This window comes from Perca fluviatilis, chromosome 7, assembly GCF_010015445.1.
Source record: "Perca fluviatilis chromosome 7, GENO_Pfluv_1.0, whole genome shotgun sequence".
NCBI classification, from domain to species: Eukaryota; Metazoa; Chordata; class Actinopteri; order Perciformes; family Percidae; genus Perca; species Perca fluviatilis.
In genome coordinates, this window is record NC_053118.1 from 15,013,110 (window position 1) to 15,030,509 (window position 17,400).

Genomic DNA, 17,400 nt, shown 5'->3' on the forward strand with positions numbered 1-17,400 from the left:
GCATGTCTGAGGGATTTAAATCTTTGAACACACCCCTCGAGACTGAAAGATGCGTCAAGTCAACCATACACAGGCCGAAAAAACCGGAAGCTGAACTTTTAAATTTGTTCACGTTTTTGGAATGTGTTAATTTTATTCGAAAATTTTAAAGTCGTCAATTTTTAAAATAGTTTCCTTAAACAGACAGTATATTTACAGTTTTCAAGCCACTAATATAGTATGTCAATTTAGATTTAATACACTATAATTTTACTAATAGCTATCTATAGGATTCTTGCATAACATTGAAGAAAAAAGAAGTATTTCAAAACATCACTTTCCACCTCTAAAGTATAAATAGATACCAAAAAATCTAACCAAAATGTTGTAATGTTATATGTTGTTTAAAATAATTGCAACTATCACAGTTTTGAGGATTTATTTCAAAACCCTATCTAAAACGACTTATTCAGAATTTCTTTAAAATGTTTTTAAAGTCAAAATAATGCAATGTCATTTAAATTCCAGTAATATGATCTTAAATAATTTTCTTCACATAGGTATTAGGTATAGAATACCTTACATGTAAAGTTTTAAACGTGGTTCGGGCTTTTATTTTATAGGGTAGCCCCGGAAATTGTAGCTTTTAATGTCATACCACATTTCACGGATCAAGAAACAAACATGATAGTTGTAGTAATTTTCCTCGATCATTAGTCGCCGCCTTTATCATAATTTTTTTATTTGAATGTTAATGCTGTGGTAAATGGCTTTGAGCTATAAGGTGTAAACAGCGCTCTTTTTATTCTTTCTTCAGAAATGTGGGTTTGTAAAAATACTTATTCTCACATAGCTGAAACATACTGATCATCTGAAATTCAAGAGGGCAGTTCCATGACGTTGTGATACTGTATAAGGGCAGGTGAGGAGAGAATGCACCAAAACAGACATGATTTGGTTCAATATATTTTAATTTGAAAATAAAATAACCTCTGAAACTTTAAACTGTACAAAACATTTACTGTGGCAATCTTATTTTTCATTCATACCTCATCAATACCTCATATTTACAAACACTTGAATGAAGGAGCATATACAATAGCGCCACAGTTAAACCAGAACACATGTACATACTCTACAATATTTTAGAGCATTACCTGAGAACAGCAACAAAAAAAGCAGGGAGTTATGCCAGTACATTTATTACAGGGTGTGGGCAGTTTAAAATTTTAGGAAACCAAATTTTACACGTCTCCAACAATAAAACTTGAGGAAACATTTGCTACAAAATCAGAGTACATATAAAACGATGTGTTCATTTTAAAGTATAAGTGCACATACAAAAAAAACCTAAAAAACTAAAATGACTGAATGACTGTCTGAAAGGGTCTTTCACAGCACATTTTAATTAAAGACTTACTATGAACCTCCAGACACCCTGTATTAGAAAGAGCACAACACCCATTCATGTGCGCAAATGGTAAACAGCTCTGTCATAGGGTGCCAGTCAGCAAGTTCAAATGAACTTTGAGGTGCATAGTGGGATGTCCTTTCACTCTGTCTTTAAAATAGGTACAGGCTGGGGGTGCTCTAGCTCACCCAGTAAGAGTGCTCGCCCTTTGCTGCGTGTCGTCCCCCATCTCTCTCCCCCTTAACAGTCTATCCACTGTATATTAAAGGGAAAAAGCCCCCAAAAAATAATCGTAAAAAAAAAATAGGTACAGGCTGACATGCACGTTCATGTGGATTTCTACAGCATGCGCGTCTCTCTCAGGTCGACCTGTCTGCAGAGAGAAGCTAACTGGTTAATGCAGCTTGTAATAGCAGGAGGGACACTGTGAGATGTTTCTCCTCTCCATCCTGCCAGGGCATCCAGGGCTTGCTTGGGGTTGCACGGAGACAGGTCGTAGATGCAGTAGATGGCTGCTAACTGGACCTCCCATGGCACACCTGGGGAGAGAAGGCATGATGCGATTAGACTTCTTAATGGAAATACATCTGCTGGATGGCCTTTTCTTTTTCCCCCATCAAGATGTCTGAGCATTATATATTCTTTTTTTTTATTTATTTGGCACAATTATGAGTAATAAATACGAACGCTCATACTTTAAAATGCCAGGGTGATATATAAATACTGGAATCGGCTTAAATACACACAAGTAGTTGTGTGCCCACACGTGAAAAAGATAAAGATCAGATTTGTGTTTCAAAAATCATGATCAATGAAAGGCATGTCTGTGGGAAATTGGCAGCACTCTTGACACACAATAGAGGCTGTGGATCGGTTACAGCCAAACTGAATCATTGTGTATTTACCAAGGTTTCTCATATTTCATACCTTCAGTGTGTCCATGCCTACCCAACGTGTTGATGACGTTGGCGACAGTTACCACAGAGGAAACGCACTTCTCTTCCATTCCCAGTTGACCGAGGCGTCCTATTTAAAACAAAATGACAATTTAAGAATTCTCAACAGTCCTCTGGTGATCATTAAATTACACTTCACTTCAGGTTATGGTTAACACCCAAGTCAATTAACGAAACAACCCACCTATGAGTCGGAGTACAGTGGCGACAGTGACATCAGAGACGGGGGCTTGTTGATCTCTGGGCTGTGTCACCCAAGTGTTCATTAATGGCCACAACTCCTTCCTGTCCAGCAAAATGAACAGATTAGCACAGGATTCCACAAGATGTTTGCTTACACAAATGGGTAATTTCTCTAACCAAGTTTTACATATTTACCCTAGCTTCAAGTCAGAAAAAGTAAGTCAGAATAAAGTAACGTACCCCAATACATTATCATAGGTCCACTGCCATTTCTTGTGTGCACAAAGGAGTTGCAGTGTTAAGACATGCTGCCAAGCCTCAGTCCCCAGGTCATGCCCGTACCGACAGTGTTTAGTGAAAGACAGGCGTGACCCTGACCGAATATCAGACAGTGTTCTGGAGATCAGATCATCAATGTCACAGGGAGGACTCTGTGGCGATATAGGGAGATAGGGCTTTAGAGGGCTTGTTCTACTTAATTTGAGAAGATACAAATGGGAAAGAAGAGATGATGTGATAAAGACAATGAACTGACTCTAAACTAAGGTCACACAGGTTAGAAATCAAACTAAATGCCCTTAAAGGTAGGGCTGCACGATATGAGGAAAATATTTTATTGTGATTATTTTGACTGATATTGCGGTATGATTCACGGTATTGGAGGTTTTTGTATCATTATTCTCATTGAAAATTATTAACATTGAAAGAAATTAAAATTAATATAGTGTGATTTTTGCAAGGATCTGTACCGAACACAGATTTTTTTCTTTAGTCTGTAGGATACGATTTGTAGGCCGGGACATCTCTGCAGCACCACGGTACTTCGTTCAGAATGGTTTGACACATATTTTTGCCATTAACAAATATTGCGCCCCCCCTGCGATTTGGATATTGCACTAGTCCATATTGCGATTTCGATACAATTGTGATTAATTGTGCAGCCCTACTTAAAAGGTAGGTATGTTTTCACCAGTCACTTCCTTTAAAAGTCAGAGGATATACATCAGACAAGCTGGATTTGAGTAAAACACTATATGCAGTATGACAAATATAGAGCCCCATCTCTACAAATACGTTACCTTCTCCCAACCAAGGAATGCTGAAAGGCAGCTGAGGAGGTGTTCTTGTGCTTTCAGTTTGGTGACAGTATGTATTGCCTGGCACAGAGAACTACCGTGTGAGAGAACATTGGGCCATGTTGTCACCACAAACAATATCAGCTTAGCAGAGTCTGGGAAATCTGCAGTATGGAAGACACAAAAAAAGAAAGAAAAAGCGTTGATCAAATTTAAGCTTAAATGGTGCCTTAGGTGGCAAGTACAATGACTTTAGATAAAAACAAAAATCTTGAGAGAAAAGTTAGTTAGCCACAATAAGTTAAAACACTTTTGCGGGTGTATCAAGTGTGTGTGAGGGCTTTAAGGGATACAGTATGACACAAATTGCTAACCTTCTGTGAGAAGGCTGTGGGCCAAGATGTGAGCCTTCTCCCAGTCTCTCTTCTGTCTACAGATCCCTGTGTGGACTCTACAGAGGGCTTGCATGTAGTTAATGCTGAGATCGCTTTTCTCTGCTTTCAGCTTGTTCAGGATGGCCAAAATCATATCATCTGCCTTAAGCTGAAGAGAAAAGTGAGAAAACAAGTCAATTTTTCATAGACAAAGACTTCTGAAAACAACACACTTCGTCTTATGGGCTATTGGCAGGTGTTTTGACTTTATAGTTGTTGTCAGGAGGCAACGCAAGAGCCATTTGCAGTTACATTCACATCTTCACGTAGTCACAAGTAGGGCTGTGTATTGGCAAGAATCTGGCAATACTATACGTATCATGATACATGGGTCACAATTCAATATATTGCAATATATTTTGATACTGTACATAAGGCAATATATTGGGATTTATTTTTAAGTATAATTTTAGAAAAACTAATATTTAAAAAAAGACATGATGTTCATACAAGTCAAAGAAGTTTACTTTAGGTAAACAATTCACTACACAGAAAATCAAACTGCCAGTTTGGGATTGTGGTTCACAGGTTCTTAGTGAGCTAATGTTTACAGGCTAAAGTAGGTCAAAATTCAGCCATAGCTACATTGTTAGCTTCTAGCAAAAAGTCAGGCACTGCTAGGCACCGTTAGGCAAGGACACTAGTGGTGTGTCTCAGCAGAGCCAGCTAGCAGTAGGGGGTTTAAACACAACATAAACGTGAACCACTGTCTTACATGAATATTTTTGAACGTTTAAAAAAGAAAATCAAAAAAAAAAAATCAATATTTCCTTTTACAGTATTGCAAAACAAAATATCGCGATACTCAAGTGTATCGATTTTTTCTTACACCCCTAGTCACAAGTACTGTACTGTGACGGTAATGAGCCAATTCTGTTAACAAGAATAATTTTTTTTAGGCTACAATTGTTTTTGCAATAAAATAATATAAACCTGTTTCTTTGATTCAGTTATGCAGATAGGAATGATGACATTGGAAATCAAATGACCTCAGAGATCACCTGAAAAATGCTAGTTTCTATTTTACTAATACTAGTAAAACAATTCAAGGGTTAGAATTAAGTCAGTGGATGAATGGCAATAAAACAGCATACTCACCAAGCTGCTTCGGCAAATCTCAGAGATAACCTCCTTCTCCTCGTCTCTCAAGACAGGCTTTTTGGGCAGGTTACCAACATACAGGTGGCTCTGGATCACAGGCAATAGATCAAAACACTGATTTTCAATCTTCTTTAAATAGTTAACGATAAGATTTTGCTCTGCAGGTTCTCCACCTTCCGTGGATGGAGAGGTTGTCTCATTTTTGAGCCGTTGGAGCCTCAGAGCCTGGGGTGAGGTGGTCTCCTCTCCGCTGTTTGAGAAAGAGGAAGGCACCTGCTTGCGACTGACAGTAGGAGAGCAATTATCTAGCCGGAGACATTTGCTGCTTTTAGGTTGAGGCATACCGATGCCCTGTCTTTTTTCTCCTCTCATCTCAGTCTTGGTGAAGGCCGTTGAAGCGGAGTTGATAGTTTTAAAGCAAGACATCTGACTTTCGGTCGTTGTTGGTAATGTTCCACTCTCCGATGAACAAAGGCTGAGACCGACGTTCCCTCTTAGAATGCTCAGAGTCCGGGCGTGGGCAGAGAGCTGTGGGTACATGGTGTCAAGAATCCTCATGGAGTTTTCCTGACACGCGGGGGTGGAGGAAGACGACGGGGAAGAATTCATTGCCGTCACGGGCAGGCGACCTGGGACCGGCACGGCGTGTTTCGGAGTGGCAGAGCCAAACTGAAGTGGCGATGAGGGGACTCCGTTTAGAGATGAGGAACTCAGCTGCTGGCTGTTGGGTGTCAAGTGGGCCTGGACAGGAGTGGTAGGCGAAGCCAATCTATCCATGGGTGAGGGAAATGACAGTTTCCCAATAGCCTGCCTTGGATTGATCGATTTGCCCGGCTTTGGAGGTGTGCTCAGGGGGGTTAGGACACGAGGAAGTGGAGGGCCCATTTCAGAGCGAACTTGACCTATGCATTCTGGTGACTGAGCTGTAGTTGAATCACCCACTGGGCTAGGTCTTCCGTCTCTGATCACATGTGGGCTTTGTTTTTCAAGCGCTTTTGTACACAACTTCAAACATTTATTTTGTCCATTTGTGACAGCAGCACTCTTTAATGAGGTAGTAGACCTACTAGAGCGCAATTTATATTTGCCCACTTTATGGTTACTTGCGTCTATACTGTCCTGAAGCAAGCAGTTGACAATAGCATTTTCAATGACGCCTTCCTCCTCTAAACTAGGCACAGATTGTAGAGTTTCTTTGTTCGTTGAACTGTGTTCAATGTTAACACTGACATTCAGTCTTTCTGGGTTTGCATGTGTTTCCAAAGGCTGCAATTTTAAAGTGGGTAACAGACATGTAGGACTCAACTGCCTGCACACAGAATGTAGATTTTCTTTCAGAGATTCACAGTTAACAGTCTCTTGGGAGTCAGAAAGGGAAGGTCCACGATCGGATAGTATTTCACTCTCCAAAGTTTCCATGTCAACATCCTTTTTTGAAGGAGTTTCAACATTTGCTTGACCAGATTCCTGGTGAGCATGGGACTTGTCATCTTCCTTCTTCAACGGTGGAGACTTGTGAGGAGACAGAGGTTTATTAGCATCATTTGACTCTGAGGGAGAAGCGGCTACATCAACTGCCCCAGTTCCTTGTGCTTCACTCCCATCTTCCTCCCCAATAGGTTTTATGGATGCATCACTTTCAAGCCTCTCTTCAACTGTTTTATTGGAGACACTACCGATGTCATCACTGCTGCTTGACAAACAGGGGGTATAGTCTGGCACATCTGTGTCCTTGCCAAGACAGCCTTTATTCTCCTGGGGTTTAAAGACTGTGGCATCTTGAGTGCCCATTTCTGAACCATTTTCTGTATTTGTAACCTCAGCGTCTCTCACAGAGCTAACGAATGTTGAGGAAGTAACTGAGGAAGTAGCTAACTGTACATCTCCTGTTTCTTCAGAGAGTGCTGTTGTATCACTCCTTCTGGGTGACTCTCCACCATCAGGAGTGACTGTGTCAGCACCAGTAACATCACTCAGGCTTGTGTCTACATCCATCTTTGCAATAGTCTCTGACTGATCCTCATTGGCCTTTCCTAAAGCATTTTCACTTTCAGAGATGCTACTGGCAGCACTGCTACTGGGACTTGCACTGCAGGATCCCTTTTGACTTTCAGTAGTTACCGAGACAACCTCAACCAACACTGTTATGTCTGATGTGGAAGAAGAAGATGATGCAGATACTAAACACACAGCCTCTGGCTCCTGCTCAATCTGCATGTCTTTTTGAAGATGGATTTCCTCACCATCTGTGCTGCTTTTGCCCTTCATTTCAGTAACGCCACCCAACTCAATTTGTCCCAAGTCTGTGGAGTCATTTTCATTGGAAATGTGTTCCCCTTCCTGTGTTGTGACCGCTGGCAAGTCTGCCTTCCCCTCTGTTGCTAGTGCAGAAGTCTTTGGACAGTGGCTTGTTTCTCCTGATGTTGTGCTGGGTAAGGACGCTTCTTGTTGACAAGGAGCCGAGTCATCAGAGATGTTGGGATGGTTTTCCTTTTCCCCATCAGTTGTCTCCGTCGATTCCATCTCGGTGTCCTGACAGAAAGAAGAAAACACCGATGTAGTTTGCAATAAGATACAACCACCATGGCACTTTTAGAAGGACCAGGGTAATCAGAAGGCAAGAAAAATGCCAGTGCTTAATCGATTCACTTCGGAATTACATTACAGGAGTGTTGGTGTGACAAAGCTGTGCTTTGTTAAAAAGACACAATCTGTACTTTTTGAACATATAAATCACAAGTAGCCTATATCCACAAACAAGTTATACAAGGAAATAGAGTTTTGGGAGTTTCTCAATTGATCATAATTCAATTCAGTCAATTCACAATGACACACTATCCAGAATGTACTTTGTTCAGTTTTGAATTAAAGAATATGATCAAATGATTTTGAAATATTTTAGGATAAATTAACTAACAGCATCTTGAACTAGTGTATGACACAAACATACCCTTTGGAAAGTGTTTTTACATTCTACCTTCTGTGACTTCTTTTTAAATTGCTTGCTTATTCATTGTGATTCTAACTCAACTCTTGCATTGCGCATCTAAAGAGATTTCAACATCACAAATAAATACAGGGGAAACGGCATATTAGTCAGTAATTTAAAAAAGCATTTGCATGAAACATTTCTGAATTCTTACCAAATCTGGTAGCGGTGAAATGCAGGCAAGCAATGGTTTGAACAATGCCATTATCTCCTCAACAGACACTTCGGAGCTGCCCAAGTCAGTAGATGACTCCTCAGTTTTGTGTTCCTTGGACAATCGCTTTCTTTTTTTGGGAGTGTCTGTTTGTTTCTTGGCACTACTTGTTGACTGCAGAGATGCTTGCTGCTTGATGGATTTGTCCCTATGAGGAGAGGCTTTTAACTGTGTAAAAGTGTCTTCTGTCTGCATTGGGTAACTGTGGGATTCTCTGCTCTTGTGAGACGCAGACTGGGACGCGTTACTCAGATGAGAGTGCAGTCTGTTTTGTGGGGAGGAGTGTAGAACTTGCTTGGACCTGGACTCTGAAATTACAAGAATAAAAGAAATGATTGCAATAAATGCATGAATGGTGAAAGAAATACAAACAAAAACAAGAACAAGAAGTATTCAAAAGTGAGGACACTTTCTGATCAATAATAACACAGATATACAGTACAAGAAAGCCTAACGATGCCCCACCAGGTAAGTGCAACAGGTCTGTTGAGGATTGCTGCTGTTGCTTAGGTTCCACACATGCCCACAAGCTCTGTAGAAGCACCCGGAACTTTTCTGAAAAAACACACACAAACAATCACACGCTGCAAAAGTAAAAATTACAACAATCTGCTTTTATGGTTAATGCATGTGATTAGATCCTCGTGAATGTAATAAATAATAAGTGAGGCTGACTGCATACCTTTGTCAACTTTAGGCTCCTCAGGTACACTTGCTTGAGTTGATGTGCTCCTATATTCTGTTTAGAAGAAAAATCAGAAATTGCTTGAATTTGAATTTAAATGTGATTTTTGAGGCCAAAAAAGGTTGCTGCTCTTTTATAGATCAGATTAACTTCCTCTACATTATGACATTTGGAACCTAATTCAAAAGGTTGGATGATTTGGAAGAGTTTTAGTTATTTTTTCTTGATTACTGAAAAGCTAACTTCTTGAAGAAACAACATCCTACCACATCAAAATAAGCATTCATTGTATTTATAAATGAAGCTATTACTTGTTTACCTTTACTCATTTCTCTTTCCAGTTTCATCAGTCTCACCTGCAAATGAATTGAAATTATACACAAACAAAGGCCAGTTCAGTATTATTGAAAGATACCACCACCGATTTATCCATATATAAAAAGGACATTACTGCACCTGGAGGTCATCAATATTTCTCTCTAGCAGGATCTTTTCTTTGCTCAGTTGGGATATTTGATGATTCTGGTTGCAAACTGATTCTGAAAAAAGGACAGAAATATGTATAGCTAAACCACCAAACAAGCATTGTCATATAAACACAGAATAATTATTTATGTTGTGTGAAATCCAATTTTCAATACCAACCTTCAAGCAGTCTAACTTTATTTTCGAGGCTGTCCTTTCTGTTGATAAGGAAAAACAATACATGGGACGTTTTAGCATAATATCTTTTAAAAGATTTTCTCACAAACAAAAGAAAGTAAAGAATGACCCATGAATGATCATAATGTAACATAAAATTCATCAAAGTATCATAACAAATAACACGAAAAGACACGAGGAGAGAAAAAAAACATGATAATTCTTAAAGTCCAATTTAAGAATACACATATGCAAGGCAGGTGGAAGTTCTCACATGCTTGTTGTCTTGGCGTTCTCCTCTATCAACTTTTCAACTTGATCTGCTTCTGCCTGAGATTTCTTCAAAGATGTCTGAAGGGGTGAAAATACAAATTTCCAAAAATTATGAAGTTTCCTGAGCTACATTTAGGCTAAAGCTCCTGATAACGATTGTTCTCATTCATTGTCAGTTATGTGGTGCAGCAAATTCAAATGATTTCAGGTGTATTTGGAGAGCACTTCTTTTGCTTACCTGAGTTTCCAGCAAATCATTTTCTACTACGGCCTTTTCCCTCTTCAGCTGTGCATTTTCAAGTGACTGTGTTTCTGTCAATTCTAAGAGTTTGAAAGATAATTTAGCAAAAAATCAGGGGTGCATTTAAAACACATTTTTAACAGATAATTATTGACAAGTTATGTAACTCTTCACTGGTAAAAGTTACAGCATGTGAATGCTAAGTACCTTTCACATCCTTTAGCTGGTCTTCAAGCTTCTTATTCCTGAGGGATGTAAAAAATAATAGTTAACATTTTACCCCAAGGATTAACATTATATCATTATCTGCGCTTTCATAATTATGATATAATTATCCATTACTCTGCCATGGTCTTGCTGTTTTGTTGCATCAATTTAAGAAAACCACATGTGCAAAGCAAGTGTAAGTTCTTACATGCTTGTTGTCTTGGCGTTCTCTTCTATCAACTTTTCAATTTGATCCGCTTGTGCCTGAAATTTCTTCAACAATGTCTGTAGAGGTGAAAATTAAAAGATTATTTCCCAAGATTATAAAGTTTCCTGAGCTACATTTAGGATATATATACACTACATTTAGGATATATATATATATATATATATATATATATATAAAAGCTCCATTCATTGTCAGTTATGAGATTACAGCAAATTCAAATGACTGAAGTGTATTTGGAGAGCACTTTTTTGCTTACCTGAGTTTCCAGTAAATCATTTTCTACTATGGCCTTTTCCCTCTTCAGCTGTGAATTTTCAAGTGACTGTGTTTCTGTCAATTCTAATTGGTTGAAAAATAATTTAGCAAAAAGAAAATCAGGGTTGCATTTTAACACATACTATTATTTACAAGTTAAGTAACTCTTCACTTGTAAAAGTTACAGCATGTGAATTCTAAGTACCTTTCACATCCTTTAGCTGGTCTTCAAGCTTCTTATTTCTGAGGGATGTAAAAAAAGAGATAATAGTTAACATTCCACTACCACAAGGATAATACCATTATAATACAATTATCTGCACATTATGTCATCATTATCTCTTACTCTGCCATCGTCTTGCTGTTCTGGTGCTTCAATTTTTCCATCTCTTCAGACATATGTTCATAGGTCTTAAGGGCACCCTATAAGAAGAATTCACAGTGTGAATATCAGCATAATGGCAGAAAAACAAACAAAGAAAAAAAAAGCCACTAACGTTTAGGAAAAAGTTGGGGAAATGTATTCAGAGCTGGGCAGATTTTGTGTTGTAGCACTAGAGACAGACACAAATACCATCAGGAGGAATATGCTTTAAATGGGATTCTACAGAGAAAGAGAATACTGTACCTTCTTTTCCTCCAGTTCTGCTTGCACAGATTCATAATCTGCCGTCTTTTTCTCCAGAGTAACCAATCTGATCTGCAGCTCCTCCAGCTGTTGCTGGAGCCTGGTTGTGTCACTGCATAAAGCATGTTAAGAACAGGAATGTGTTAAACCCAGTTGCATGCAACATGAAAGAACATATCTGTCTGTGTGTATTTATTCTTCAAAAACTAGCTACATCGGAAGATAATTACTGAGGTTATTTAAGTATATTAGCCCTACAGAGTATTATTTCATTGACGCCATTATGAAAAAGCATGTTGAGGGTAGAAAAAAAATGAATATCTGCATATATCACATATACATATACATATATATATACACATATACATATGTGTATATATATATATATATATATACACATATACATATGTGTATATATATATATATATATATATATATATATATATATATATATATATATCACACACACATATATATACATACATAAAATAACAGCAAAAGCAAACAGACACCTAACGTCAGTTAGCTAACTGTAGTTACAACTGTTTAGCTAGCTAGCAATATAGCTAGCTCACGTTGCTACTCAATAGTCTTGATTTTTATGCGTCTATGCTAACGTTAACTTGTTATATTATTTAGTAAGGAAATTCTAAATAACGCAGTTCAAAGTTAAAACGTATCTATTAAGTCAATTAATTTTAGTGGAAAGACAAATTAACGCAGACAGCACACAAAGATAGTTACGTTAGGGAACAAATCGATAATTAAAGTTAGCTAGTAAACACAGATTATTACATTTATCTAGTTTACACCGGATTCCTGTCCCGGGCTCCGTCAAAATCTCAGTACAAAATGTGTATGTTTTCCTGAATACTGAAAGGTGTTAGATAGATATTTCAGAAAGACGAAGTAGCTATTTCAAGTGCCCAACTTCATGTCACGGCTAGCTAATTGACATTTATTTATGATTTGTTGCCATGACAATCAGAATACATTCTACTCACTCAGAAAGCGGTATCTTCTCTTTCAGTGCCAGAAATGACGACACATATTCGGTCAGGCTCTGTAATAAGAGACGGGACGAATCAAAACAAAAACAAACAAAGGAAAATGCATAATTACCAACAACGTTCTGAGCTGATAAGATAAAAACAGATGAATCGCGTCACAATCGTTGATGACTCTTTATGTTCAGTCAACAAAGACGAAACAAAACTTTTTAATTGACTTTTCTGTCATATAAAAGATGATCTGACCTGGTGCAAAACAGAGCAGTTCTGACAGTTTCCAACCGCGGCAATTGCTGCCGTTTTGGACTGACTGTCCCCTGGCATCATGGTAAGACAGATTCCACCGAAACCCTCACAGCCGTTATTGTATATAATGTAAATTGACGACTATGTCAATATGACACAAATTCCAGACAGGTTCAAAATAAACTTCACATTTTCGCGTCTCCCACGTTGACCAAGGACCCAAGCCAGGACCCCAAAAGGGAGCTTCGTGAAATGCCGGTTAACCTAAAATTAAATTTTTCTTTCTACGTTATAACCACTTTCACGTTCTAGTATGTATTCAATTGACTGCGACTAAGATAGGCGTTCAGTTGTATATTATATTTTTTTTGTCGGCCGAAATATGATGTTTCCGGACATTCGGATTTAGCGTCAGGCAGTTCGTTATGGCAAATGGCATGGGCGTTTACAACAGCGCGTACAGGCCAGTAGGGGCAGTGTAACCGTCTAGCTAGTTAAGACTGCTACGGTAACAACACATCCGCGGTATACTCTACTATACTATACTCTACACTGCAAAGAGTCGGAATCATGGATATATATACTTGGCATAGTATAGTGAGTATCAGTGAGAAATAATTTAGCTGAGTATGGAATTAATGATCTCACGTTTCGTTGATGCGTCTGATGTGTTTTAAGAATATATTCGGAGGATTTTCTGAATCCCTCAACTGTCCCTGGTGGTCTAGTGGTTAGGATTCGGCGCTCTCACCGCCGCGGCCCGGGTTCGATTCCCGGTCAGGGAACACATTTTTAAATCTCAAAAAGCCATTATTACAGTCTGATACTGTTCTCCCAACTCTATGTCCACCATCAGTTTGCATCCTTCTAAGCACAATATCGTTTCCAAATGTGAAAAATTGCTTGTTCAGCTAGGTAAGCTATCCCAGCAACCTTACTTACCCTACACTCCTAAAAGACACATGTGACCAGCATTTTTGGTGGATTTATTTAAGTGTTGAGACTGTATAGGTGTTTACATGGGTTTTGCTTCAATGTGTGCATTGGGTTACTTTTCTATACAGTCAGCAGAGGGTACTGTTATACAGATAACAGTGTTCCCAATCTATTATATATTCTTCTCTCTCTCTCTCTCTCTCTCTCTCTCTCTCTCTCTCTCTCACTCTCTCCACACACACACACACACACACACACACACACACACACACACACACACACACACGCACACACATGAAATCAAAGAGTATCGACAAAAAAATTGGGATTGTTGTTGGTGGATCCTGATGGAAAGATAATAGCCCTTTAACTTCAGATGAACCTTCTGAGTGTAGCCTCCAGGCTAAAGAGCCAAATCTCTCCAAACAGATGCAGTCAGAGATAGCATAGTTTCTCTAAAGTGGGAAGGGGAGTGCTGGGCATGCTTTCTCTCTTCTTGTCTCTCTCTGACAGATACTCTCCTCTGTTGCCTGACATGGGTTAGGTAACACTTTGGATGTTGCCAGATTTGTCTCTATCACCTTTTCTATCTACAGGGAGCCTTTGACTGATAACTATCTTTGTATAAACAAAATGCTTTATCCTCTTAATCCCTTTCTTCTTGTGTGGTTGGATTTTTCCCTCTTCTTTTTTTCTTTGTTAAACTGCTATAGCAAATTATACAGAGCGAGGTGGAAATACATTTTGCTGTCTAATGAAAGCCAAAGTCCCTAAAGCAATTGATTCTGAAAAAGAATATTAATCTAGGAAGAATTAGGAAGTAAATACAAAAACTGGTCACCAATCACATTGACAGAAAAATACATCTCCATCGCATTCACACCTCAAGTAGTTTAGAGTCTCTAATGCACCTGAACTGCTCATTTAACAGCAGGAGGAAACCCAAACAGACAGTAAGAGACAATGCAAACCCCAGAATACTGTAGCCTATAGCAATCAAAAACAGATTTACATAGGTTTTCAGGTGTACATTTTCAATACAGTACAATACTTTATTATTTCATTATTTTATAGAGATTTTTGTATGGATAAGTGTTTTCCTGCCTCACAATTTAAAATTTAATGTTGACCCATTTGTGAAGCCCACTGATGGTTTTCAGGGTATTGTTCATGATTTAAACATTTGAAACACAGAAAAGATTTTTAACATTGTGTCTCTTCTCTTCTCTTCTCTTCTCTTCTCTTCTCTTCTCTTCTCTTCTCTTCTCTTCTCTTCTCTTCTCTTCTCTTCTCTTCTCTTCTCTATCTTTTCTTCTCTTCTCCATAAGATTGAGTTTTAACTTGACAGGGGTGCAAAGTGGCTGATGTCAGTGCATTCCATAAACTGGGGGGTGGGGTTGAGTAATCTGACTCACTGTGTGTTTGTGAGTGTGTGTGGTGTCAACAAACTGGCATTAATTAATAAAACTGTTCTGCATCTCTAAACGTCTTACAGACATTTGCTTGTGGAAAAAAAGCACTGTTAACTTGGCCTACATTTATTCAGTTATACAGTGTCTACACACACAAGCACAGAGACAGAGTAACACAGTGCCCACAGCTGACTGACTATATATCAACTAGAGAGGTGGTTGACATGGAGGAAAACCCCTTTTTCTTTCTATACCCACCTCTCCCTCTGGCTCACTCTCTCTCTTTCTCGCAGCATTTTTCTATGACAGCACCAAATACATAGATGCCCTCCCTCTTCCCTTTTCTTTCTACTCTTTTTCGTTTCTCACACTCTTCTTCTTCTCTCCTCTCTCCCTCTCATCTGAAGGCCTTAGGGCTCTGCCCCGAGGATTATGACAATGGTGATTTTGTTTTGGGCATCTGTGTCTGCTTGACTTGTTGAGAAATGACTAAAGAGTAAAGCCCAGACACAAGATGTCATAGGTGTTGACATGGCTAATACCGGTATTGGCATTACTGTTAGCCTGGGGGCTGACTTACAGTATGTGCTGTACTCCATTGCAGACTAAGGAAGAGAGCTAAGAATTAAGGCCTTTTTATGCTTCTAAGTAGAATCGACGGTGTACCCCCGCAGACCCCTCTGCGCCTATGCCGGACCCTACGCCGTGGCCTGACGTGCACCTCTCGAAAAATGTAACTACACGTTGCAGTGATGCACGGCGCTCGGCCGTGGCTTGGTAGCGTTGCATTTCCCCTGACTCGTTTCCTGGTTCTCCTTCTCCATAAAGAACATGAAATCAAGGAGGGGGTTCACTTTTCCTGCTACAGATTTCCAACCTTGGTCAGAAAACACAGGGGAGACACTTTGTTTCTCTCACTATGACTCTAGAGTCGGTACTCGCTCCGAAGCTAATCGGCGTCACTCTCTCACTTCTCCCTCGCTCTAACACACTCCCCCCACACACACACACACACACGCCGGCTCGACGCACACACCAGCGCACACGTATAAACATCAGGCCACTTTACGTAGGCTACGGCGAAAGCTCTGCGTGGAGCCTGCGCAGAACCATAAAAAGGCCTTTAGGCTACAGGGTCATTTCTTAAATCATATTTACTTTCGTTTCTTAATGTTACGATATGACATGAAATTGTTCATCAATTACACAGTAAAAGGGTTTCAAAAGAATTGCTGAACATGGCTCAGTCCAGGAAACTAAACTTGATACAAAATAGAATTGCAGCAAACAGGTCAAGTTTGTTTGTATACCTCAATATCACATAGACCTTTAACTTTAGAACCTTGACTGGGAATCTCAGGAGAAAGAGAAAACAGTGTAAGGAGGAGAAGGAGAATAGCCATAGCAGGAAACCATGTAAGAGGACCATAACTGCCCTATCCATCAGTTTAAACCCGCTCCAATCACAATTGTAATGTTCAAGTGAAAGGCGTTGTTGGTAGAGACAAACCCACACATAATTACAGACGCTGCACTTCTCCTCAGCTGGATGGAGTGTTGTTTTGGTTTCACGGCCCGCAACGTTAAGGTTTTGATTCACCGCTCTCATCAACCTTGTTTTAAGCCACACCAGTTGTCCTCATTGACATAGTTTGGACAAACACTCACATTCATCTGGTGGCCATAAACAGAACTTCAAATAAATACTTATGCTGGACCTGACTGCTACATGTGTAAATAGGCAACTGTTTGCCAACACGCTTGCTATATCAACTTTTAAAGGTGATAATATGTCATTGTTGTGCTGGCCCCAAGTGGCCAAAAAATGTATTAATGCAGGTTTAACAATTCTGACTAACCCTAAACTAAACCTAGCTAAGTATTACCTTGCATGGCAGCTTGATCAATATCACAAGATCACGCGTGAATCGCGGGATCACATATCAGACAAAAATCCATCTTCTCAGGCTCAAGTAATGCATTTGTGTCTGAACAGCAGCAAACCGAACCAATCAGCGTCTGATGAGGAGCTACTGGCAGCTACGGGCGTGGTTTATGTGTGTGACGGTATGGCGGACATGATAGATAGTTTTTTTTTTTTAAAGTGCCTGCCCTTTTCCAAACAGTTTCCAATGCTGGCTTCTCAGATGGTTCTGTGTTAAAAAAACATCTGGTGTGTCAGGTTAAGCTAAGCATGCACCAAGCCTAAACTGCAGTACTTTTCTGCACTGTGGAGATATGAATAGGGGAACTCAAGGCATGACGACAATATGGAGCTGACAGTCTTAATTAG

General features: G+C 39.4%; 1 protein-coding gene and 1 non-coding gene across 5 annotated transcripts; one reads left to right on the plus strand and one right to left on the minus strand.

Annotated features, from left to right (window-relative positions):
• Positions 1 to 932: 932 nt before the first annotated feature.
• On the minus strand, positions 933 to 12,977 carry ice1 (KIAA0947-like (H. sapiens)). 4 transcript variants are annotated; one of them, XM_039806726.1, is made up of 23 exons: positions 12,760 to 12,977; positions 12,508 to 12,566; positions 11,504 to 11,615; positions 11,222 to 11,298; positions 11,081 to 11,118; positions 10,877 to 10,959; positions 10,600 to 10,676; positions 10,392 to 10,429; positions 10,182 to 10,264; positions 9,945 to 10,021; positions 9,674 to 9,711; positions 9,485 to 9,567; positions 9,348 to 9,384; positions 9,026 to 9,082; positions 8,809 to 8,898; positions 8,284 to 8,651; positions 5,138 to 7,672; positions 3,980 to 4,148; positions 3,609 to 3,769; positions 2,770 to 2,960; positions 2,531 to 2,631; positions 2,318 to 2,416; positions 933 to 1,929 (listed from the first exon to the last, which is right to left on the minus strand). In XM_039806726.1, exons 1-23 carry the CDS (start codon positions 12,838 to 12,840, stop codon positions 1,730 to 1,732), a joined length of 4,854 nt encoding a protein of 1,617 aa, XP_039662660.1. In that variant the 5' UTR covers positions 12,841 to 12,977; the 3' UTR covers positions 933 to 1,729. The 4 variants fall into 4 exon arrangements, with proteins under 4 accessions (XP_039662660.1, XP_039662663.1, XP_039662661.1 ...); XM_039806729.1 differs by lacking the exons at positions 12,508 to 12,566; positions 12,760 to 12,977 and adding an exon at positions 12,299 to 12,386; XM_039806727.1 differs by lacking the exons at positions 10,600 to 10,676; positions 10,877 to 10,959; positions 11,081 to 11,118.
• Positions 12,978 to 13,472: 495 nt separating this feature from the next.
• trnae-cuc lies at positions 13,473 to 13,544 on the plus strand. Its single transcript has one exon. It is a non-coding gene; the product is annotated as a tRNA-Glu (tRNA).
• Positions 13,545 to 17,400: the final 3,856 nt, after the last annotated feature.